At 39.1% G+C, this 26929-nt stretch overlaps 1 protein-coding gene across 4 annotated transcripts in view; it reads left to right on the top strand.

Moving 5' to 3' along the window:
• Positions 1-26929, top strand: part of ARID1B (AT-rich interaction domain 1B) — a 324781-nt gene that overhangs the window by 234407 nt on the left and 63445 nt on the right. For all 4 annotated transcript variants that reach the window (XM_071434924.1, XM_071434914.1, XM_071434939.1 and 1 more), the window contains 2 exons: positions 8778-8867; positions 24269-24448. In XM_071434924.1, the coding sequence (XP_071291025.1) occupies positions 8778-8867; positions 24269-24448 (270 nt within the window). The remainder of the gene's footprint in view (positions 1-8777; positions 8868-24268; positions 24449-26929) is intronic.

Below are 26929 nucleotides of genomic sequence, written 5' to 3'. Positions count from 1 at the left end.
TATGCATTCAACTTGCCCTTTTCTCCCTCATCCCTGAGAATTGCTGAGACCAGGGCTGTGTAATATGCCATATAACACAATAAGAAAAACTAGATTAGCTGAGGGTTTGTTCCTTTTGAGGGTAGTACTAGTGAGAGCACATACATTTTGCTACTAAAATGCTCTTTAATCAGAGACAGTGATCTAGCATGAGGAGTAGCAGGCAGGACTAGGTAAATAGTTCATTGCCACGTAGAGCTGCTCCAATTTCCCTGCTTGCTAGACTTGAGAGAGCTGGGAGGAGCAGGGAGAACTCAAACTCCATCGCTGATGGTCTTCCAAGTTAATGCTGCCTGATTCTGAGAAATTCTTAAACTTACCTGGATCAAGGGAAAAGAAATATGGATAAGAAGCAGCATTTTCACATTGCATTCACCCTTTGTTTTGTATCTTGCATGTTTTTACACTACAGATATTATAAACAATTGATCTGTTGTTTGGTTAAAATTTGGCAATGTTAAAGTTAGGAGTTAAGATTTTTATTAGGTGGCAAATTTTAGAAATGTATGTCTGCTACATCTGTTGTGCTTCTCAGGCTCTTGAATGCAGGTGACACAATAAGGAGCAGCTTAGAGAAAAAATCTCCTCCTAGTTATAAATATAGTCTAGAGAATGAGCACTGATAATGAAAAATTCTTCCTTTTGGAACTTGGTTTAAATCCCTAAATAGAATTCTGAGGTTTTAAGTTTCAGGTGTGTGGCAGGGTAGGTTTCATTTCTGGAAGGAAGAAATGAGCCAAAAAAGAAATACTACCCTCTCCTTTGTCAGGAGCTTTTAGATATTTAGCACTTGCATCAATTGCAGTTTTATATTCAGTTTAATTGACATTTTATAGAAAATTTGAGAATTGTTTTCCTCTAGCTGAAGTATATGCTTTTTGCATTACACGTAATTACTACAAACATGTAGTGATGTGTCCTAAGTAATTACAGATTACTAAATCCATACAACCCTTTATAATCTTCTACTTCAGTTCAAATGCAAGCAAAACTACCATTTTTATGGAAGGATTAAAAGGACAGAGTGAAAAAACACAGTATGCCTACCAGGTCTGAATCACTCTCTAAAGAACATAGGCACTTTTTAAAAAAATTTAAGGGAATACAATTTTCAAAATCGAAAAGCAATTCAGAGGCCCTGTAGAGGCGTGAGAGAAAGTGGTGGCAAGCTGTGGCCGCAGCCTCTCCCAACCCCTCTCATCCCAATTCACGCCATCCCTTTGGAGGGACGCAGCAGCAGAGTGCAAAACATGTGGAGGGGTGGTTAAAGGAGACTTTAGAGGGGAAAAAAAAGAAATTAAATCAGTGGCTGAGCTTTGAAGAGGTCTGTCTAGTGCAGAGCAGCGAGCGAGTGGGGAAGAAAGGAGCAAGCACCTCATCTAATCTTTCTTCTGGGGACCCAGGTGGACAAATTGGCAACCCTGTTCACAGCCTCCCCCCAACCCCCTTTGTAGCGTAAGAACTGCTAATCGGATCCATGCTGCTGCAACTGTGGTTAGTTATTAACAGAATAAAAGCAGATTTCTTCAAAAGAATGGGTTGGGGAAAACGGCTCTACAAAATTGCAAGGTTGTTAGAATCTTAAATGCACAGCAGTCGGTTTTTCCCTATTCTGAATTAGGCGATGAATACGGCCTTTCATCTGTCACTGTGCCCATTTCTTCAGAAGGCAGCCAAACATTAGGCTTCTCAAACAAAAAAAAAAATTGTTTGAAAGAGGAAAAATATTGGGGAACAGGAAGAATAGGAAAATGAGAAGGAGAAATCAGGTTTTGTTTTTATTAATTTGGCCTGGTGAGAGAAATATGAGCTTGCCTGCTCTATTCAGCTCCTGCATGCCAGCCACTGTGAGCCACCGTTTGTGAATGTGGGGATTAGAAAAGCTTTAGCTGGTTGCTATCCTGGGCTGCACCATTCTGGACTGGCCTCCAGCAGAAATATCCTTGGCTGGAAACTCTCCCAAGCTTAATGGAAATAATGCATTAAATGGATGCAGAGTTAGGCAGAGGTGAAAGCAGAAAGAATTTGATTCCCCCAAATGAAACTTCTCATAACTGCAAAGTGAAATTACAGGTTTGGGGTAGGTGTTACTGAAGATAGAGAAGCAGATTCTTAGATTTAGACTGACTTATGCCTTCACTTACACAAGTAATTAAATGATGCATCCTTAATATTGAGGAGCTCTACTGCCTTCCTGGTTTGCAGCAGAATTTTGGAATTTGTTGTCAGGCAGACAGGGGCTTGCAGTGACCTACTGGAAAGCCACTCAGTATTTGGGTGAGCCGCATGCTTCCAAAGATTCTAATTGTCAGCTTGCTTTGGTCTTATTTCCAAAATCTCAGGAGGAAGTGCTTCACTTTGGTCCAAACACAGAGGTGACTTCTGGATGGGGCATAGATGGAACAGACCTGCTTGACAGTGTCTGCTGCTGCTCTCCCTTCCCCTCCAGAGCAAAAAGAGCTTTGGCCTTGGAGGGCAATATATTTTTCTTCCTGCCCCTTGCCACCAAGACCATTGTCAGTTCAGGCAGTACTAACAATTATTTCACTTCATACTCCTGAGTATTTGTTACAGTCTTTATACCTTACTCAGAGGTTCCACAATCTGGGAATAAATCTTGGATGTCTAATTTGACAGACCCCAATTTCAGCTACTTAATTCTTTTTTTTTTTTTTTTCTTTTTGAAGTCCATAATATAATGAATTATTCTGTAGTAAGGGTGACATTTGGATGGTGTTCCATAAGTAATACGTTGGGACTACATACTGAGTAATGAGGATGAAACAAAATATGGAGTAGCTACCTCATCCTGTCAGTGTCAACTTTGCTTTGAATTAAATGTTATATCATGTCAAACAAGTAGCTTCTACTCATGAAATTAAGATGTTTATGCTTTTGCATTTGTGTGGAGAAAAGTCAGAGCTAGGGTTCTCTAGGCCCCTTTGCTCATTGTTGCATTTTTAATGGAGACTTGAGAGTAATTTAGCACTTAAGTTACAGTAATTTCTTTGAAACTCACCCACAACCCCATTCTTGATATGGTGAATGTAACATAGATAGGAAAAAGCACGTGAGAGTGTAACTTTCAAGTGTTGGTAGTCTGAGAATTTTACACTTTCATGAGAAGCAAAGTGGGGGGGGTTTTGCTTCTCGTTGATTTTACACAGATTGTGATAGTCACTGACATATGTTAGGGAATCATGTGTCTTTGAAGCACGATACATTTGTTTTAAGAGGTAATTTGGAAAATCAGGGCTGGGCCTGACAACAGTCTTGATAACACTTTATGATATAGGAACATCCCCAAATCTGGCATAAGTTGATAAGCTCCTTGTTTAGAAGCTTGTACAGAAGCTTGCTGTTGCTGCAATGGAACAAATCAGCTTCCTGCAGTCCTGCCTTCAGTGAGCCTCTCAGCCAGCCACCTAAAGCATTCCAAGGCAGGAGGGTTCTGGGTTTAGTCCCAAGTTCCTGACACAGGGAAATTGTGGAAATTGTCTTGGTAAGCAGGCTGCAGTGGATTACCAGCATTGTAAGGGGTTATCAGCTGTAGTGTGGTGCTGAGCAGAGCCAAAAGGCTTGGTTTGAGTGTGTTTGACTCCACATATCCCCAGCACAGCCACAGCTGCTGTATCTGAAAGGGTCCTCATATCCCAGGCCTTTTAAAACATCTGCACTCAGATTACTGCATAGATAGAAGGAAGGTTTTCATATTTTGCATGTCTTAATTTGAGAGAATATGCAAACAACCCTTGCTTTTTACTGGAATGAACAAGTAATTTAAAAAATAGTGTTGATACAACAGGAAGCTTGGCTACAATGCATAAATTAAGGAATAAAATAATTCTTTATTCTTAAAGGGTCACAGATGAAAGATGAAAGAGATAACACAAAACACATGACCAGTTTCCCTTTATGCTACCCATAGAAAAATTTCTTTCCTTTGAGGTCATTTGCACCTCACTTCCAATTTCCTGAAAAGTTCATTTGAAACACTCCCATATAGAAGCCTATTTATGTTCTTTCATTTCTGATGTAGGGATCCGAGACCCGGAATGTCTCTTCTGGTCTGTGAGCCTTTATTGTAACATTGACTGTGTGATGATTATCCTATTATTTGATCAGATTTCATCCTAATCACTAGATTTTCAGGACCTCATTATTCCTAAAACAAAGTTGTTTCAAGTTCCAGTAATGGTTTGATTATCCTCCTAAACATCATCATGCTCTTTTTCCTCCCTGATATTTAGCCTCAAATATATTCTTAGAAAGAAGTCACAAAATTCCAGCTCTAGTTTTTGTCATAGTAAATAATACTCACACTTTCAGCCTCCTGTCATTTCATGCTGGTAGCTGGTTTCCATTCCAGTTTGTATTAGGCTTTCTGGGTTTGTCTCCATGAAGGCCCACCAGTGACACATCAGCAGTGATGTTGTGCTGTCTTACCTCTACTGTAAACAATCCTCCTAATTTATGCTAGTGATCAATTTGTTTCTTTGAGTACCACATGACATAGTTAGGTGTAGTTGTTTGTAGGCTATAACCATTTTAGGTCAACAGATATGGTCAGATTTTTCCTTCCTTTTTTCCTCCTGTATCTGCCTGATAACCTACAGCTCTTCAGTTATAAAAGGCCCGGTTCTGATCCATGTATATAAACGTTTGCATTTTTAATACTCCAAGCCAAAAGGTGATCACAAGGGTTTCTTAGGTAGTACTTTGATCATCCTTTGTATTGACTAATACTATCTATTTTGTGATCAATCAGTGTCATTAATCCAGTCACAGCTCTCAATTCCTAAATTAGATTGGAAATTGTCCCAAAGACAACCCACAAGATCTGTAACTTCTGCCTTTCCTTCAGCCTAGTGTTCCATTTTCAGCACAGGCTGTGATCGGTCCCCCACCCTCCAGTTCCTCATGCATCTTAAAATTCCTGTGCTTATACCCCTCCTTCCCCCCTTAACTGGTTATTTTCCAGAGGGAACCTGTTATCACCAAAGTGTTTTCTCGACTCAACTGTTCAGGCATAATTCTGTGAGGTATTGTCCAGCTGCTACAGGGCATCACAGCTGAGCATCCTCCAGTATCATTACAGTGATGGGAGCAGAGAGCCCTGAGCATCTTTCAAAACATTGTTGATGTGGACTGTAAGGACTCCTCCTCAGCCGAATATCAAAGGTCTGCTCTTGCTTGCTATGTTGACCCTAAGGAATTTACTTTTTACAGTTTAACTCCAAGTCTGTAGCCATAATGCAGTCTCTGTTTAGTACTTTTCTCAGTCCATCTTCGCCAAACATAGTGCACATTCTCTCGTGACTTCATTTGAAGTGAAGATTTTCAAAGTGAAAAAATTTAAAAGCATTTGACATAATTTAAAAAATAGAAGACCCGCTTACAAATATAGTATTACGCATTTTTAAATTCCCTTACCTCTTCAGATGACTTTTTCTTATTTTAAAAAGCAGATACTATATTAGGTAGACTGCTGGTTTCAGTAGTTTTAACAACTAATTTTACTAGATAGCTATATAAATTTGTATAGCATTTTGCTCGTCTGTTAAGTATAGGGGAAAGAACTAGCATGGCAGCTTATATCCTTTTAACACACGTTATTGCATTTTCTTTGGTTTTGCATAACAGTAATATTGTGAAACGTCTGTAGTATTCACTTTGCATAAATTTTGGTAGGTGGAGTATGTCACCAATGTGGCAACAGTGGTATACAAAAGATGGGAAAAGGTCATCCCTGTTTAAACTTTCTTCTGTGTATCACTGGGTCAAAGGAGGCAGTAGTCTGTCAGTGGAAAAAAAAATACTGGATTTTTGGATAGCTGTAGAAGTTATGTTAAAAATCAAAAAAAAAAAAGTTGTTTTTCTTTCGTAGAAGTTTTCCTTCCCTAATAAAATAGAAAAGTCTGTTCATGTGTTATTTAAAGTGTCTTCCAAGAAACACAACAGCAATACTGGTTGAAAGAGAAAAGGATTACTATCATTTAAAGGAAAGAAACAGAAAATCTTTAAGGTCATTTCTTTTCATGACAAAGAAACTTAAAAAGCATGGCAGACAGGATCTTCAAAGGTTTTAAAGTCCTGTCATCAGCTCCCAATCAATAGGTGTTAGATACCCAAATTAAGAGTTCAGTTCAAGTCTTCAAAGGTATTTGGGTGCTTAACCTCTTTTTACCTTTCACATCACTTCTAAGAATAAAATGGCAGTTTGATTGAAAACACTCTGATGCAGTACCTTCATGTCCAGCACCTGGATAATCTGTAGCACCCACTGATAATCAGTGTAATGGATACTTCTCTTGGAAATTTGTTACTTACGCAGAGTTGGTCATGTTTATGAAACGTTTTTCTTTGTGAAACAAAAGCTTTGCTTGACAGTTTGTTTAATAAGGGAAAAAACCAGAAGTACACCTAAAAAAATAGCATAAATGTTTGCAGAGACTGACAATTCCAGTGAATCTGCAAAACTCCAGAGTCTGTATTGACTGAGGATGTGGATGAAATCGATTTCTTCATAAAAGTTCTACAGGTACTATTCTACAATTTGACTTTACTGGTCAGTGATTGAACATTTGCCTGTGTGGGATAAGGCTTCAGCCAGATAACTGATGTTAGTATCAGGGTGAAAAAAACAGACATCATCTATAATATGCAAAATATGTTGCCTATCATAGATATTCTCTGCACTATAGCTTCTCTCAAAGCCAAGCATCTACCTAAAGGAGGATCCTCTGAGAGCTATGTAGTGCAGTCAGAACCACTCCTGCTTTTTATTACTTTTTTTTTTAAGTGTTTGTAGAAATCTTAGATGGTTCACATCAACTTGAAGTGCTCTCTCTGATAGCGGTGCCTGGGGCATACACAGTGGAAGTGGCAGTGCCCTGTGTTAACATGGAAATGCTGTTTGTTTACAGTCTTGAGTCACTGAATCCTTCCTGTCAAGCCGAAAGCTTTCATTATAATGCAGGCACTTACCATCTCCACAGCCTGCTCTTGAGTGACATCAAAACATAAGCTGGAATTTGTCATTATTATTGTCATATGCCTCAGAGTTCGTGAATGGGCTGTGGAACCCAAAGCCTTGGGTGCTGAGTGGCATGTTTGGTCTTTTGGAGGAACAATTCTGCCTCTGGTCGAGCATTTGCATCTCTGAGACACTTGTCACAGCTGCTCCCGGTAGTGTTGACTGTCATGTTTTTAGTGCAAAAGCACCTCATCTGAATAGCTAGGCAGTGGTTACACTCCCCATTTCACAGATTTTCTCTTTGTTCTGTATCAATCTGGCCCCTTCTTCAGAGTTGCTGCTGAGAGCCGGTGGCTTTGGGATGGGAAGTGGATGGGGCAGAGCAGACACGTTTGCTTTCCTGCATTTATGTCCAAGCTGGGGCCCTTGGTCGCTCTAAAGGGCAGCCCCTGCTGCCCCGCTGTCAGCCTGGCTCCCAGTGCCAGCACCATCCGCAGGATTCCTGCTCCTGCCACTGCAGAGGGGCAGCTGCTGAGCAGGAGGAAATGAGTCTCAGCAGGCACAAATCTATTGCCTGTGTTTTTATTCTTTCCATTTCTTTCAAATGGAAAACAATCTGAACAGTTTCTGAGGATGAGGGGTATAAATCTGTCTGCTGCTATTTATACTGTGCTCGTCACTGCAAGTGTCTAAATGCTTAAAGTATATATTTGCTGCCTAACCTGAGGTGGTCTTCAAGCCACTTGGGCTCTCACGAGCAGGCATGTGTAAGACCAAGAGCAAAGAGGAGTCCTAGGGGATGTCCAGGTCTCATTCTTCCTCCTGCTCGGGCTGAGGCAGGTTGATGCTTCAGCTTGAGGCTCCTGGGGCATTGGGAGGGTGGTAATGGGAGGGTGGTAAAATGGACCTCTGTACTTGACACGGTGTTGAATGGTGACCCAGAGGAGTGACTTGCATCAGTGCAGTAAGCATCTGCCTTATTATCCATTAACACTGAAAGGGAACGTTTTGTGTTCTGAGCCTCACAGGCAGCACTGGGAGTGTTCTGCTTGTTTGGGTGGGTAGACAGCAAGAACAAGGACATAAAAATGAATGTGTCTGTTCTGGTTAGTTATTTTAATAAATAACTTCCCCTTGTTTTTATTTTAATAATAAGATACCCCTTTGCTGTCTGATCTCTTTCAAACATTCACTTTCACCATGCGTGCCTACATGTTATTCTTTATTCCCATATTCTACATGGACATTCAAACAATATTAAAACCACTGATTCATTTAAATACTTTTTAAACTGTTGTTGTTAGTCATTTTTGTATTGACCGAATTTTTCATTGGTAATATTGTTGGCAGCAGTCCATGTCTGCCTGGCTGGAGGCCAGTTTAAACTAGGCAGGATGAGCCCTATTGTTCAGCAGACTTGAATTTTGTTAAACTCCCTAACAGAAATATGTGTCAGGAGATTTGCAGCTATAAATTGGATCATGTTGGTGAGGTTGGGAACTCGCTCAGTGCGAAATTGAACATTTCGCCATGCCTGTTGCTAAATGTGTTTGTGCATGTTTCCTCCATGGGTTTCAAAAAATAAAAGGAAAAAAAAAGAAAAATGTATGAAAAACAGCTAGACCTGTTGAGCTCTGTCTTTACCTTATACAGCTGGTACTTTCTTTGATGTTGAGTGGTTGAAAAATACAGCAATGCTTGGTTTTGTGCACAGAAATGCTAAAAGCAAGTGTGTTTTCCCTTTTTTCTCTGTGTGTTACAGGCAGTCAGATGCCACCGCAGCCTCCTGGCAGCCAGTCAGAATCCAGCTCCCACCCTGCCTTGAGCCAGTCACCAATGCCACAGGACCGAGGTTTGTTAGGTGTTGGGGCTTTTTCAGTTGGTGCCAAATGCAGCCTTCATTTTAAGTTGCACGTTAGCAGTGAGATTTCCTGGAATTTCTTTTCTTTTCCCAGGGAAAATAATGACAGTCTTCATTGTAAAAAGCTTGGGGGGTTTCTGTCTCCGGGTAAAGAGCAACTGAATAGCAGGTTTTACCAAACTATAATTGAAAATAAGGTTTTCTCAAAATACAGTGAATGCCCAGAGTATAAAGGCAGTTTCTGTAAATACTTGAGTCATGTCCTGAAGAATACAGCTCTTCATTTTCTATCTTGTAATTAAGATGTAGAGAAAGAGTGCTAACTAGGAGCAGTTTTGCTACTGTCCTCAAAATTGTCATCTCTAATATCTTTACATGGACACAATAGTCCTCTAGCCAGTTCTAGGATAAAATATCTTTAAATATAAAGGGAAATCAAATATTTAGGTCAAATGGTTCAATCATTTGGAAATCTTGCCATGGAAAACCTTGCAGGCAAGAGCACTGTTCTAAAAGGGTGCTCCCTACCATGTGCTCACAAAAATAAGCAGAGCATTTTTAAGTTAAATTTGCCTTTTATAAACGTTAAGCCCTTTTTCCTTTCACCTCCTTTCTCCCTAGCTGATGGAATACAGTTGTCACAGCTTTGTTGCGTGGCCATACGTGCGATCAACTGCTGTAAACCGGGCATCCTGTCCATGCAGTGGTTAACATGTGCCAGTGACAGGCTTGCAAAACAGACACATGATAACTGTGATAAACATGGAGTTATTTATGAAATGCCCCTCCTAAAATGTCTTGCTTCCAGAAATATCCCAAGTAGCACCATATGGGGATACCATAAATACTAGAAGTTTTCTCACAGTGAAACAAGTTGAACTCACAGAATGACAAATTTCTGGGATAGCATCCAGGAGGAGCGAAGAGGACTCACAAAGAAGAGCAGAGAGTCTTAATTTTTGCTATTTTTCTGTGTTGAATGTCCCCTCCTCCAGGAATGCTGATTAATGAGAACATGAAATACAGGATTCCATGCTGATTTGTTCTGTTTCCTTTTCAGTCATTCTTTATACTCACTTGTTAGTGCAGGGACATATTTTCCCATTAAAAAAATTCAAAATAACATACGTGTTTGGTGAAAAAAGAATGCCCTCAGTACATAATGCAAAGACCTGATGCTTTGTGGGATAGAAATGTCACGAAGCAGCAGGAATGGATCAGATGAAGGCTTTGAAGACCCAAACATCTCAGAAAGATGTGTGCATTTCCTGGCACAACTGGGTCTCGGCATAAAATGTTATAGTGCCCAGTAATAATTATTTCTGCAGAGTGTGTTCCTCACCTGGCTTTGGGGGACAAGTTAGGCAGGTCTGACAGAACTGGAAAGGTCAAACCCCTCTGTTTCTGCTGTAGAACAAAACTGGGGTTCAATGTATGATCAGGAGAGGCAGACAGGTATTCAGAAGTAAAGCAGAACACGGCTGCCATAACTGGAAAGTCAAACAAGTAAGTAACAGTGAGAGAAGTGAAAATTACAGATTGATTTAGTTTGTTTTTTGTCTACACAGTGAGAATTGTGGTTATGTTCCTAGAGAACATGCAGGTTTTGAACACTTTACATGCAAAATCTGGTGTAATATGCATGATCCTTGTGACCCAGCTTGTACAAGAAGTCCATTTGTTTCATGCAGGAGATTCAAACTTTGTAACTAGCTAGGTCATATTGATTTTGCAGAACATGTTCCCCAAAGCTTCTCTAAAGTCTGTGCTGTATGCGCATAAACATGCGTGCATTCCCTTTTGTGCCCTGTCATTGATTAGAGGTTCCTTTGAAATGGAAAACTTCACCTTTTAAAAAGGCTGTTACATTAGTTGATTCCTTTGCTTGCTTGAACTGGTTTCCACAGAACTTGAAGAAAGGAAGGAGGGGGAATGATGGGGACTCAAAGGGAAGGTGCTTGTCATTTACTGATAAAAACCTGAGCAGAAAATCGTTGCTGCTAAGGACACCTGATCCTTGGGCATCTGTTACAGTAATTTAAACTCTTGGCTTACTGATACACTTTCTCCAAAAAAAGAGAAAAAAAGTTAAAGGAAAATGAAAACAAAAACCCCCGAGACACTCCATAGGATAAGGTAATGTTTGTTTTCACACTTTGTGTAGCATTTCTTTCCTTGTTTAGAGAGAGAATGGATGAACAAAAGACTACTAATCATTGCTTGATCAGAATCCTCTGCTCTCGATACTTGGAAAAAATGTTATTTACCAGCTATCATGAAGATTGATCAATGGGTGGAGTCCGAGCTGTAGCACTTCAGGATGCTAAACCCCTACCTTGAATCATTAAGTTTACACTTACTTATTTTATTGTTAAAGTGTTTGATTATATTTTATCATTCCATGGTTACTCTGCACCCTTCTGGGATTTTTATGTTTGCCTACCTAAGACTCTACATCCCTTGTCTCACAATGCAGCATGAAGCAATGACCACATTTTTACATGTACATTCTGTGTGTGATAGTAGGGGAGTAGTAATGTACTGCATATATATAGTAATAAGAGTTTCTTGGGGGATTGGATTTTTTTGTGCTCCTCAGGTTTCTTTTTGTATAGCTTATTTAATACTTTTTGTAATAAGCATTAAAATGCTTACTTCTAAAAAATAATTTTTATATTTTTCATGTACTGCTCAAGCTGCAGAACTTTTGGACCTGCTCCATGTAAATGTAGCCTGTTTTTCTAGGCACTTCTGTTCTTGTCCCACAACTGGTAACTGGCCGCTGTTGTTTGATGCCCAGTCAGTGAAATGGCTTTAGTTCTGCCAACACATGTTGGCTACCTAAGAAATAAGAAATTGCATTTATTTGATGTACACAACCTATTTCTTAGCTCACGTGACTTGGAAAGCAGTGGGACTTGAAGTCAAGTCCCATACATGTTAAAGAACTGTTGGAGTCAGACAGCTGTGGAGACAGACTGGTGTCAGAAGTCTCTTGGAGAAGCAAGAGTGTGTTTAGGTGCTGCCGAATCCCAACAATTACCATGACTTGGGACTATCATAATGACAGTGTCATCATGACTAATTGAGGTAGTCATCAAAACTTGCTTCATTTTTGGGAGGAAGGAGGATGCACATCTTGCTCTCTGTTTCTAATAGACCTCCTCCAGACTTTTCTTTATATGATCAAAAGTAGGGGTTCCATATTTTGTATTTATTGAAGTCAAGGGTCCTTATAAACTTTCTTTGCATCAGCCCCAGAGGAAGGGCAGCTGTCATAATCATTCAGCAAATACTTGAGGTACACAGCCACTTGAGTTCCCTATGTATCTATTTATTTGTTTGGATTTTGGAAGCTGTAGTTTGAGGATATCCTTAGTAGCCAGAAGTGTTCAGCGAGTTTGAAGTTATTTCTAGGGATCAAATAGAAGCCCAGCACATCCCAATTGACCCTCTAAATTAGTTTCCTGAAGCTGCAGCCTGAAAAAGAAACCTCTGTCCTGGCCATTAGCTTATACTCCCATTCTTACTTTTGTAAACTAACAGAGATTTCTGTCTGCTTATATGAACATTCACCTGTGCAAGCACTGTTAGGAGAATATCTGTCATAATAATGTTGAAATAGACACTTTTACCCCTGCAGGAATGAATGGTTCCTTATGTAATTCTGAAAAAGTTAGAAAACTTACCTGCTTTTAAACAGTATTTTCATGCCTATGCAGTTGGGTATGTAGATGTCAGGTTTCAGTCTTATATTAAAATAGTGAATTGGGAGCTCCTGAAAACCATTGAATTTAATGAAAACAGTTAATGACTTCACATTATTACTCTAGCAAGCACTCTCATAATGGGGATACTTAAAGAAGCTTTATTTATTAGTGCAAATGTATATGGGTCAGAATTAATTTTTAAAAAATCTTTAATTGTTTTCCCCTTATAATTTTCACAGCGGTACATAGTTAAATATTCATGATAATGCTGATGATATGCTAAAGGTCTGAAATAGATCTGGAGTCTCAAAATCAACACAGGTTATTTAACCCTTTTCATCTAATGCACCACTGGGGACTTGCGGAGCGAAATCCCAGAGCACTGGAATAATTAGAAGATAGTAATGAGGATTTAATTAGTCCTTGAGATATGCTGAAATAGGACCACTGAGAACTTTTCTTTTTGGACATGGATTGCAAGCAGAATTGATGCCGTTGCAGCTGCTGTGATGTGCTGGAAAATGTATTCCATTGCTGGAGGCAGTTTCATGGCAGCATTCTGTGCCTGTCAGATCTATGTGGACAGTGCCTGGAGTAATCACCTCCAAAATTGTTGAATAGAAGTTGCCGCCTTCTCCATTACCTTCTCCTAGTACCTTTTCATTTTTTTCTTTTTTATGTCATTCTTTCTGTTCTACCTTTATTTTGTTCCATTGTTGACATCCAGCTTTTGAGGAGTGTTGTACAGTTGTGTGCTCTATTAAAAACATATCACAGTCAGGCACAAGGAGTCCCTGAAAACTGCTTGCCTTAAGAGTACAGGTGTTACACTAAGCAAAATTTGGATCTTTCTGACACTGCTGCTTGTAAGGTTTATCCTCAGATCTTGTCCTTATTTAGTATTAGATCTTCACAGAAGTGATATATATCAGTAGCTGCAATGTAGTAAATTTAAATAGCTTTTTTGGCAGTCAAGATGTTATCCAGTAAGAGGTTGTAACAGATGGGATGTGATCAGGCATTTTGATGTTCTCTTTGTGCTTCCCTACAAACACTAAGTCGCAACTGAATTCCTGTAACTAAAATTCCCTAATTTACCCATTAGATTTCATACAGGTATTTTTCTCCCCTTTAACTGTTTTCTGGGCATGCTTATTTGTACGCAGTCGTTACATAAATTCCACTGTCATGCATTTTCTTCTAATGAAATATAAATGTTTTTGCTCGTGTGGAAGACACAGCATACCAATCAGGTGTTTTGCACCTACAGTTCCTGATCAGATTTATGGCTTAATACTGACATTTGGTGGTAGAGATTCTTTTCCCTGAAATCTATTTTTTTCTTAAAAAGGGAAACCAGAAGGAAGAAAATAGATCAAAGAATTCTTATTGCAACAAGAAAGATACTGTAGTTTGCTTTTAGATCTTAAAAAGACTTTTTCCCTGAGAATACGTTTTTTGCTCTCATTTGGGGATTTGGGATCTATTCAGAGCACTGAGGAGCTAGAGAATAAAATGATTCTTGTCATTAACATTCTTCTGCTTGCCATGTTAACGATGACACCACTTAAGGTTAAATCAGACTTGGTAATAAGTTTACTTGATGTAGACTGAAGTATTTCAGGCTCTTAAAGAAAGATGCTTGAGACATGCATAGAGTGCAAAGCCACAGGTATGTTTGAGTGCCTCTTCTGCACACAGCATTCTCCAAGTGGGTCAGTGCAGGGGAGCTGAGCTCTGTCTGGTAGGCAGGAACACTCTGCCAGGCTGGGCAGAAATCATGCCAGAAAACTGGGATAAGAGGAGCTGTGCCCTCAACAAACAGAAAAAGTGCATCACGTAAGGAGGAAAGGCAGGGTTTAGGAACTGTCACACTAGCTCTGTAAAGCATCCCTTTTTTATCTCAAGGCACGTGATGAAGTAGGAACATGATGCTGAGGAGAGCACAGAGCAGGTCTGTATGTGAAGGCAGAGCCGTGCAGTAGAGCCAGGCACCAAGCTTTTTTGGTAACTCAAAAAGCTACATTACTTTCTCAACATAGTGAGTGATAAATTTATTGACAGTTTCTAAAAAAATCGGGCCATCATTTATCTTCACCTCTGTATTTTTAATTGGATTGTAAAAGTGGAAGTGCACTGAAGTGTAGTGTCAGTGTGATAAGCAGGTTTTTAAAATGTGTACACACTATTTTTCTTTGCTATTTTGATTAGCAATGCACAGCAAAAAAGCTTACAATATGTCTACTTTGATTAGTAATCAACATCACTGGGAAGAAAAGTTCCTATTCTTCTCTCTGAGCTGTGGAGTGCATAGTTTTGTGTCTGTCTCTTAAGTGTTTCAGGAAAACCTGCTTTTCTTGCCTGCCCAAAAGTATTAGAAATTATGTTACTCTGCCAAAACAGGTTAATTCTTAAAGAAGTCGATCACCATTTCAGGATGCTGGTTCCAGACTGTACTTGGATTTCAGACATACACCAACCAGTCTCAGCTTTAGGTTGATCTGATTACTTGTGACCTATGCTAAATATACAGCAGGCCATCTGCAAGAAGAACCAAAGGACAAAAGGGTATGATTTACATATGATAAGCCATGCTGGGAGACAGCAAAACTGCAGAAGTCAGATGTGAAGTAGGTAATATAATATCTGTACAATCAAAACCCAGTCTCAACAAATAAATTTTGTATACTAGCAGCTGGTCATTGCACTCTTCTTGCTGATGTTAAATCTTGTTAGACTTGGAGATGATTCTTTATTTCATTTTTAAACTAAATTGGAGATTCTCTTTTTGAGATTAGGGAGCAGAATTGACTTATTCTGAGAGAGTTTATATAGTTGCCAGCAGAGAGACTTCTCAATAGAAAAGTTTCCACTGACTTCATTAGGCAGCCATCAAATTCCCTGCCTCTGGGCTCAGGGAGCAAGATAAGCTACAGCAGTTACTGAAGAAGAACTTGACAGAGTGACTCAATGTTGCTGTCACACGCTTGATGTGGAGTTGCTGTGTATGATCCCCATCCCTGGGAGAGCTTCCCATCATGGCCTATAAACTGGGAGCTGCCTGTGGTCTGCCTGTTCAACACCACCATGGTTGTCAGGACACTCAGTGCCTAAGTTAACCTTTTTATGAAGCTTCTGTAAAGATAAACAACCTCTGATCTAAGACCCTTTGTGTCCTTTTAAATTGACATACAGGACAGTGAGTTGATACATACATTATATATATATACACATATATATAATGTATATATTAATAGCTAACACTGGATAATTCCTACCATCCCAAAGGATCCCAAAAGAATAAACACTCATCAGGGAACAGCTGCAAATCAAGGAAAGGAAAAAATCAGTCAAATCATAAATCATGGTAAAAATAAGACTGAGGCAAAGGCATTTTGGGACTGAGACAACATACTGATTTTGTGTTTTTGAAAGAAGCAATATGATTTATTTTACATGTGTGCAGAAGATACATCACGTATATTTTAGTCTTGTCCACAAAGTATATATAGCAATATTCAATATATTTACTTCATGAAAAGGAAGATCTGAGTTGATTCAGGGAACCTTTGAACAGCATTCTCTGGGGAGGGTAAAATTTTCAAACCTGAAATTTAGACCATTAAGCCTGCAGGCTTTGCACATTACATGTTGTAAAATGCCATTCCTTGCTTGCTCTCCTCCATGATTTTCCTAAGTGTGCACATTATTAGGGAAACTTAGACAAATGTTGACTGTGCAAAGCAGACAGACTCTTCAGGTTTTTTGTTTTGCTGCTGAAATTAATTCCAGCAGCCCAAGCTACCTACTGAAATTCAGGATTCCCTTCGGGGGCAGCTGGGAGGGCAGGGTGAGCGCTTTTGTACTGCAAGTCACTGTGACCCTGATTTTTCAAGCACCATATTAAAAGCATGTTCTGTAAGGTATATTACAGTAACAAATGATGTGTAAAATGGTGGATGAGCAGTGTGGGTTTTGTTTAGCTGTGCATGAACATCTCCACAAATGTCTTCCTTTCTTTGTCCTCAGTATAGCACTTAAAATTTGCATCAGAGAGCATTATGCAAGGTTTGCATTAGGAAAGGTTGGATATTTCTTCCCCAGCTACCATCTGGGTAATCTGTCTGATCCTTCCCCAGATTCTAATTTATCAATGATAGATTATATGAATTTCAAGGCTAGGCAGTAGCAGAGGGAGGTTTAGGGGTGGGAAAAATTTAAACATTATTGCATGCTATACATAGACTGGGTTTTGTAATATCAGAGAGAGAAGCAGAGGAGATTCAGCCAGTTAACCTAATAGCACAGCTGGTAAAACACTAGGGGGTCTGGGTTAAAACCTTAGCTAGGTCATTAGTTTCCATCTTCCCCAAAGCTATTCACATTGTGAAGAGAAGCAGTCAGACAAATAAACAGTGAGGAGACTGTAAGATAGATATTAAAGCATAATAAAAAATAATTTTAAAGAAAAATAAAACCAGTCCAGCACTTTTTCTTAAACAGAACATTGGTCTTTTTGTGGAAACGAGAAATACTGCAGTGATCTTTGCAGGAAATCCTAATTTTGCTATGATGATGTTTTCCTTTACTGCAGTTTCACATAAGCAAAGAAACATTCTTTGTTAAATGGATGTGAAGAAATGTGGTGGTTGTACTGCAGATATTAGCAGATGCCATTGTGAAAATAAGTTTTCCAGATACCAAAGGGAAATCATGTCACTGTTACTCTAGCCTGGAGAAGTTCAGATGGTTTTAGTGGTGCTCTGATGGACTTGGAGAAACTGGCAAGGTTTATGTGGGTTTTTATGTGGGCTGAAAAAAAGAACTCAGTGTAGAAGCTTGATTACATTTTTTTCATGGTTAATGGAGAAACATTAGAAGAACTTCTAATTAGAAGAAGAGCAGTTCATTAGAAGAAGAGTTCTCAGAAGAACTGAGAGAGAGTGAATGTCTGAGGAAGGAAAGTTTGCCAAAAACTGTATCGTGGATGTGCAAGCATTTACATTTGCTCTTTTTTCTCAAAGAACTTTCTCCTAAAAACATTTTGGAACTTTTTTTTTTTTTTAATATAAAATTGGAGAAAGAAATAAGAATTTTTAAATACTTTTTTTAGCTTTTATAAAGTATTATGTCCAAAGATATTGTATTGGTGCAGTGCAGGTATTTTATTTATTTGATTTCTTATTTCTTTTATCTGCCTATTAACTGGACAGGAATATTAAGACTTGGTATTTGCATTGTCTGAATGAGATTGACACTGCAAGTTCAGGCACTCATGCTCACCAACCCATCACCCTGTGGAGTGTATTGCTAAGTCAGATGCTTTGTGTGTGTCAAACACAGGTCCAGCTGGGCATATGTTAATAAGGTTGCTTTCTGGAAAATGAAAATAGGATCTGAGGTATCTTGAAGGTAAAGAAATCTTGTGCCTGCTTGCTCTAGATACCAGGTTTTTTATGTCACATGATTTCACTTGATTAACTTAATTTCTTTTCTGGTACATGGTCAAACCTTCATCAGTTTCTTAATTGCTGTTATTTGTTTAGACCTGTATAACATTTTTGTCTGCTTAGATTTTTTTCCTAAAAGTGCCTAAATCTCTCTCACTGTGTCCTTTTCAGTGTTTATTTTAAGTAGCACCTTAGGGGCAGGTACCATGCCATTCTTTGTCAGTGACAGTAAGTAGTTTATGGCCAGATAGAGCTGGCCCCCCATAAGCAATGGCACAACAGTATTTTCTTAGCTCCTGCTCTCTGGAAGCCACACATTTCCAGGTTTGACCACACCATGTGAAGATGCTTGTTCAAGTACCATCTGCCGACAGCCTGGTTGCATTTAGGGGTTTGGTGTCACAGGCTTACATGAGAATGACCAACTCTTTCAATTACTAGAGCACTTGATTAATGTGTGAGTTGTGTTCTGTTGGATATTTCCTTGCAGTGCTCTGAGGTGCTGACTATGGACATGTTGAGCTGGGCAAAAACCCAGACATGGTTCACCAGTCCAAAGCCTTCCTGAGCTGTCCTTGCCCATCTGAAACGGGTGGGCTGGGCAGAGATTCAGGGTGACTGTGATGTTCCTCAGCATCCTGCCGTGCTAACAGGGTGCCAAATCACAGAATAATGCTTTTCATTTGTTTAGCTTTACCCTGACATGTCTGTCTCAGTGCTGTTTATCCACAGATGAGCTAGATTTGGGAGTCACTGCTTTAGATCTGTCATGGGTCTGTTGTGTACTCTGGTGAAAATCCTGAGAGAGTGGATACAACACAAACCGCTGTCTGAGGAGGGAAGGTCTGCCAAAAACTTGTGTCATGGGTGTGCAAACATTTGCTCTTTTTTCTCAAGGGTACTGACCAGTGTCTTGGTAAAATACCAAGCATTGGAAATTTCTGTGTTTCTCCCCACACACAAGTTTTTCCTTTAGAGGTAGTGGAAAATATCTCTTCACATACTTAATTTTTTTGAGCTGATTCATAAGTACACGATTTTATGTTATTTTTCCCTAATTAGTTGATCATCAGTGTGTGCATCCAATCTGTTTCTACTTTTCTTATTCCGTGATTTTCAGCCTAATAAGCCTGTCTAGCTAGTAATAGCCCTTGCTTTAGCCTCTGCCCTTGAACAAGGGGAACCTCTTTGTTCCTTACTCAGAAAGGTTCCTGAGTTGTTTTGGTCCCAAGCTCTGTCACTAAGCATGCCCCTCTAGAAAGAGCTGTAGCCCAGTGTACCTTTTTCTTAGGTAAGTTCATTTTTACATAATATGCTGTTGCACGTTGTACTTTTCCTCTTTTTTTATTTATCAGATGCATAAGTTAATGATGCTCTGCTAGCACTTTAAATTCCAAAGTTTTTGTGAGCTTATAATGAGTAAGTGTTGCACATGTTTCCAGATTTAATTCATTCATGAAAATTGATGGACTACTCCTGGCTAAATCAAAAGACCTCTCATTGACTGTGGTTAAAGTGTGTGCCAGTAGAGAGTTGCTGTCCATCAACTGATATGCAATAACCTGTTCCTTTGCAGTCACTTCCTTTTTCTTTGAGCTTCTACTTTTCTGTAAGGTTTTTTCATATTCAAGCAAAGATTTTAAAATATCAAAAGAATCCATCTGAGGTTTTACAGCAGCACCCAGCAAGTTCAGTGGGTGTTTTTCATGGGTAGTGCTAGGGTGATAGTATTCAAGAAACAGATGGGTTTGTACTGGTCAATGTGCAGACAACCTTAGTGCACAATTTCATGAAGCTCTAGTAATTTACTGTTGTATATCTGTTTTGTGTATACATATGCCTGAGGGAAGGACAAGGTTTTAAATTATTTTAAAAAGGCATCATTGGTGGTATTAGCTGAATGATGTGCATTACCAGTTGTTAGGGTTCTTTAGAACAAGAGAAGCTTCATTTTTTTCTTTTCCTTCATCAAAGGAAAAGAAACACTTCTAGCATAAGCATTGCTTGGTTTACTTTTCTCTGTATTTTGCTAAAAAGAAAGAAGAAAAATAAAATGCTACCTGACCATTTAAATGCTCTATGTATGTTCAAGTTGAACATGCAAACATGCTTTATTATTGTTACAGTGTGATAATTGTTAATAGTATGCTACTCTTCCACTGAGAGGAAAAAAAAACAAACCTGCAAAGATGACTCTGCATGGTTTTTAATACAGTCATTCTTCACGTGTGTAAATGTAGTATAAAAGCTAACTCAAAAGGAAGAGAATGCTTCTGGCAGGGTCACTTTATTCAGCTACTTCTGAAATAGCTTAGTTTGCCAAAACCCACTCAAGTGTTTTTTCAATAAGTAATCTTTTGTTGTGATGGCAAGTAAAGTATCACCTCTACCTCTTTTTATCATTAATATTAAGGGGAGTAGATCTGTTCACTGATGAGTATGTTGCCACTGCAATTTTAAAGGCTTAATTCATAGCTGTTTCCTAGCAGTTTAAAAGACAAAACAACCCACCTTGTTGTCACAGGGGTTGACATGTCAGATGCAGTCTGGTTGTTGAATCACTTCACTGCCATTACTCCAGTGCACCTCTAATGTAATCATACTTCCATTCTTTACAGAAGAAAACTTTATCTTAAATCTAATTTTCTGGAAAGAAAATTTATTTCTTTTTGTATCAGCTATAAAATGAAGTTGAACACTAGGGAAAATGTGTGTAAATAAGGAAAAATGAATGTATGCCAGCTGCTCCCTTTCATTTTTGATAAGATTTTTAGATTTGATGTTGTTTTTTTCTTTATGATGCATGAATGTTAATGTATTGACCGGGAACCCTTTTCTCTCTAAGACATCTGAGCTTTCTGCAAATACTTAAAACACTTCATACTCATGCACTCATCTCTGGATGTTGACTGGGCTCTCGTGGAGGTTGATGAGGATAGGCTCCTCTATATTGTGATGGAATCCAGATCACAGTAAGAACTGTTCTTTGCTACTCCGCATCTCATCTATAGCTGAAAGGACTCTCCTCCTCTCTGGAAAGAAATTAGAACATGTCCTGTTTTAACATCACACTTCAGTGTATCATACAGACAGTAGCAGAACATAGTATAGCATAGATATTCTTCCTGAATTTCAGGATTCCTTTTTCTTAATTCTTTATCTTCCTTCAAGAGAAAATAGCAAACACAGCCTTGATTTGAGAAGAATTCTACACCCTCAGAGGTGATGAAACTCATGCCTCACATCAGAAGCAGTTTAGGAGTGTGTTCCTTTTCTGTTGTGTTAATCAACATCTTTATTAAACTAAGGCTAGAGCATGAGTTTGAGTAGTATCAGACAGTTATCTCTGCTCTTGAGTTACTGGCATGCCCCCAGCTTGGTTTTGGCCAATGTTTCCTGAGCCACAGCCCAGAGCATGGATAAGGCAGGACAAGGGACTGCACCCAGAAGCCATACAGATAAGATTACCAGGACTGAGTGGGAAGGTTTATCTGGATGGACACAAGTGTACCACTCTCTTCCTGGCATGTTTTATTTATGACTGTACACATAGCTGTGCAGTCCATTCCACAGCATCCAAAATGAATGAGGAGGAGTTTACTGAAGAAGAGGTCATTTGAGTAGAAACACTTATTTTTTACTTATTACTCTGATCCCTTTAGAAGCCTTTTTGACAACAGAGCTGGTTAAAACTGATAATCCCCATGTTTTTCATTAGACATTACTCCATGTTCTCCATTAGCTTCAACAACCAGCAGTCCCTCTGCATCTCTACTGGAAGTTCCTATACCAGTAGCTGTTCAGTATATCACCCTTCCTTGTGGTGTTAAGAAAAGTACTCCTTGCAATAATAATGGGACTGAAAAACCTTAATCACTAGCGCAATGTTTGGAACGTTACCTCATATAGATTAAAAGCTGAACAGAAAAAGCCCCCTCACTTCTATACCAGACACAGGAGTAACTTTATTATCTTTATAATAAAAATCTTAGTGTGACCAGTACAAATTTCTTCATTCAAATGGATCCCACAAGACTGATATATATGGTGTGTGTTGGGAACATGGGCTTTGGTTTTGTACAGACATAAGATTGTATTAGGTTTCTAAATTACTTCCAGCACTGTTAGCAGAAGACATAGGCCTTGTAATAAGAGTTGTGCCCAGAGTGGAATTGCTTAAAAATCAACGGGTCTGTTTAAAAATAAAGCTAAATGGAGAAGGTCATGCAAGTTTTCCTTTGCAGAAGTGTGGAGTTTTCCAACCAGTACAGACCAGTTTCCAAGCTGCCATTTTGCACTCAGTTTTTTGCTGTGTCATGTGTCAATGTCTGCTCTACCTCCAGAGCAAGTGCCAGGCTCTGACTTTGCAGTTCAGGTGTGATCAAGTTCCTTGTCTTGGAGCTTGCACAAAGATCAGGAAAAACTGATGCATATTCAGCAAATCTTGCAGTTGGAGTTTTAGCACAATATGGGTTGATCTGTTCACAGCACGAAAGAACTGTGCCCAAGGGGTACAAAGTCATCTCATCTCCTGGTTTTTCTCTTTACAACCTGCACCTCAGTGTTTTCAGTTATGAGTCTGATCACATGTCTGGATATGGGTCAGAAAAAATTACCTTTCTTCATGAATCGGGCATTGATTGTCTGGGGGTAGGGAGAGGGTGATGTTTGGTGCTGCCCAGTGGGGGGACACCCCGGCCCTGTGGGAGAGTCATCCTTTGGTGCCACACCCTGGTATAGCAACGCTGTGAGGGCCCTGACGAGGGGAGACAATGATGCATCTAAATCCGTGGATATCAGAAGGCTAATTAATTACTTTATTATACTACATAATTCTATACATCTAAAACTGAATCTGCCAAGCATTTAACCCTGCACACAACTGCACACACTGCACTGAATCTCGTGACTGTCATCTGACAGTCCTGACACACACAAACTTGGCCCTGATAGGCCAAGGAAACAAAACACCATCACTTTGGGTAAACAGTCTCCATATTGCATTCTAGTTTTGCACAAACACAGGCACAGCAAATGATAAGAATTGTGTTTTCTTTCTCTGAGGCTCACAGAATGTGAATCTCAGAATGTTCTTGGGAAGAATTGTGCCTTGCTTTTCTCTGTGAAGAGAAATGTGGCTACACCCCGGGGCTCCCTCCTCACCCGGCATGGTGGCAGCACAGCCAGAGCTGGCCTGTGCTATGTGCGGGTTTTGCCTCGCAGGGAAATGGAAAGATGAAATTTAATATACGAGCAGAACAGGAAAGAAAGCGGATTTCCTCCATAAATTAAAAAAAAAAAAAAAAACCAAAAAAAAAAAAAAAAAAAACATTTTGCCAGCACATCCTCTTCAACATTCAAAGCAGCACTAAAACATTTCAGGGTACAAAACATCAGGAAGCCAGCATCCCTACATAGAGATTTCATGGGCACAATTGCAGGATTTTTCCCAGTTCATGAAAACTTTAAAACCCCACCTCAAAACCCTCTTCTTCCTTCATTTAACAGGCTTAGTTCTGTTCCTTCGTGTGAAGCTTCTAAATTTGATACTGTTTCACTAGGTCTCATGCGGTCATTTTTGAACCTTAAGTTAAGCTGGGATTCATTAATACATTTACAAAAGGGAAAAAAGGAGAGAATGCCATGGAATGTGCAGGGGAAAGACTAGAAGAAGGACCTAGAGAATGAATACATAAGAAAACAACTGTTATTTCTGGCTAGTATGGCTAGTCTTCACATAGAAGTAAATTTTAGCTCTGGTAAGTTTGTTGGAAATAGAGGAGTATTTGCAGTGGGTTTCTATATGCTGAAGTGAGGCATTTTGGTAGCGACGTATAATTTTGAAGATGTGATACTCCCACCATAAGTCATCAGGCAAATTCCCTAGTACTGCTAATTATAGTGCATATAATTGCCTTTATTTTTTTCCCTCTAAGTTCTTTTAATTTTAAAATTGACACCCATTTGTAAATAAGCAGGACTGCCCTGTCTTCATTTACAAGTAAAGGTTTTCAAACCTTATGTACATGTTTTGGTGGTTGAGACATCATTGCTGACTTGGAGATGTGTGTGGTTTTCTTTGGATGAACAACAGCAGTTAGCAGTTTTCTGGATATTGTTAGCCTGAAATAACTAAAGAGGGATGGTTTATTTTATGCCAAAGATTTTTTTTTTTAAATAAAGAACAGTTACCTGAATATTAATTTTTATTTTGGTGCTTTTCTCCCTATAGGTTTTATGGCAGGCATTCAGAGGAACCCCCAGATGTCACAGTATGGACCTCAACAAACTGGACCTTCCATGTCACCACACCCCTCACCTGGAGGTCAAGTGCATCCTGGAATTGGTAGCTTTCAGCAGAGTAATTCAAGTGGTACTTATGGGCCTCAGATGAGCCAGTATGGACCACAAGGTAAAATGCTTGCTGGTGATAGATACAATAATTTATATATATTTTTTACAATATATATATGTATTGTTTATGTGAGTATGTATGTTAAAAACAACAAAAACATACAACACTCTCCGTAAAAAAAAAAAATCCTAAACAAATAAAGCTGTATCCAAAGGTGGAGCTGCACCTGGTGGAAGAAACTGTTAAACTGTTTCTGTTCTTAGCACCTTTCTCTGCATAAAAATAGTGACCTTAAATTAGGCAAGGAAGTGAAGAATCTGTGGCATTGCCGGGTCTATTGTTTAGGAGCCCAAGCATGTCATCTCTGTGATGAGGCTGCATTTGAGCAAGCATGGAATAAAGGTCACAACACCGCTCCCAAAATAGGACTTCTTTTCTTGGATGAAATCCCAAGGCCAGCCTGAAATTGCGTGGTGACTTTGAGGGTAAAGTCTTAGAACAAGCATAATAATACAGTGGCTACTGTGGAAATAGAATATTGAGCTCTAATGCATATGGTTTGTGAATCTTAACTAACCCTTCAGACTGAGAGAGACAGTTCCTTTTATTTTGCTTGTTTGACAGAATTGGTGGGGGAGCAAACCAAAACAGAATTCACAATTTCTGCCCCTGGACAACCTTGAACTTGTCTATTGTTTTGCCTTTAATGGATAACCTTTATAAAGTATGCATCTGTTTAGGGGTTTAATGAAGTTGAAGTCAAGCCATGGCATAAATAAGGGTCAGTATTTTCTTTAGAGGTACATAAAGAAGCTTTTCTATTTCAGCACTTCCTACTGTTGCTTTCGTACTTAAAAGCATCAGAAAGGACTTGAGCCAGAGATGGGAATTTCTGTAGGGCTCAGTGACTCTCCCGTGCTAGCAAGGATGGTTATTTTAGTCTCCTGAGTTTCTGAGAACCAGTTCTGATGTTTGTTTGCAAGAAGCCTTGCTGCCCTATGCAATGCTCCTTTCTGTTTCATCTCTGGGCGTTTGGTTTAGTGTTCTGAGCACAGGGCTACAAGCCAAGATTTCCTAGTTTCTAATTTTGGCTCTGCCTTTTGCATCATCTTTCAGCTTAGGCAAGTAGATTCATTTCTCTGCTTTGCTTTCCTTAACTATAAAATGCGACTAGTAATGCCTTATAGACATGTGTGAAGATTAATTACCTAACTGCAGTTGACTGGTGCTTTCCTTTTATTTGGAAAGCATTTTGTGGCAATAAAATGCTGTCCAAGTGCTTATTTTTATCTGCACAGTGAGCAACTAGCTTAACTGGTAAAAAATCCAGTGGATTTATGATGTGCTATCCTGACTTCCAGCTGTACTGCTGCTGCTGAGATTCCGAACCATGGGAATAGTGGGTGTCAAGTGCAGTAAAACATTAGCCATCCACACTGATTGAATGGAAAGGTTTTTGTACTAAATCAATGCATTTAAGTAACACGCCAAATACTACTTTCTTTTTTTGCTTGAGTTCAGCAGTTCTTTTCCTCCCTCTGTAGATGAAAGTGCCTATGTAATGATTTTATGGGTCATGGTCAGGAAGAAACTGCTATTAAAAAGTGAACTTGAGGGACAGGAAGAAAATGAGCATCATTGTCATTAGCAGGCCATTTCAGAAGGGTTTGGTGAATAGTGTGATGGATGGAAACCATGTTCTTCTGCCAGTGCTTGGAAAGTACCAGTGATTCTGTGCACTGGTCATCATAAAATTAGGGCCTTGCAGACTGTAGGTAACAATTAGACCAGAAGAATACTGCATTTACACCAGGTTGATCTAACCACCAAGGGATGAAGATAGTGATATTTCCAAGTTATGTGTTTGCCTGGACTTAAGGTTTTAATAGCATTTTTTCATTTTAAATGAAAGTAATCTATAATTGCAACTCTTAGCATACCCTATTACAAAGCATAATCATATGCCAGCAATGATGAATATATAATAATGTTATCCCATTTGCCTTTTTCTGCCAAAATAGGAAATATATTAAAAATTACCTGGGTTGAAACCAAGTTCTGAAATTATTAAATTAAAGTAATTCTCACAGATCTGATTTGCTTTCCATGTTTTGTTCACATAGGCCTTCTTCCAGAATATTGTTAAGCTTAGGCTGGGTTTGACAGGACTACTTGTATTTTCATATATGCATCAAAGCATTCTGGACACTAAGCTTTTGATCCAGCTTTGAATACTGGATTTCACTATGTGCTGTCCTGAAAACAATTGCTCAAGGCTAGTATCCTCTGTGCAGTGGAATCGCTCACCATAGTAAAGACTACGCCATTAAGTTTGGACTGGAAGTATTAGCCCCCAGTTCATGAAAGCAGAATGTTCCATTCTATGCCTGTGGTTGATTTATTTGATTTTCATGTGTTTACATGACACTTAGAACTATAATAAGAGCAGAATATATTTTCCCAGGAAGCAGTTCTGTACTGGGTCCTAGTCCAATTCTGTGAAACCATTTCCTACAAAAATAATAAATGGCTTTGGCT

Source organism: Agelaius tricolor, unplaced genomic scaffold (assembly GCF_023055355.1).
Source record: "Agelaius tricolor isolate 1412-34295 unplaced genomic scaffold, bAgeTri1.0.p SCAF_1, whole genome shotgun sequence".
Taxonomy (NCBI): domain Eukaryota; kingdom Metazoa; phylum Chordata; class Aves; order Passeriformes; family Icteridae; genus Agelaius; species Agelaius tricolor.
This window is presented reverse-complemented; position numbering and strand designations above follow the sequence as displayed.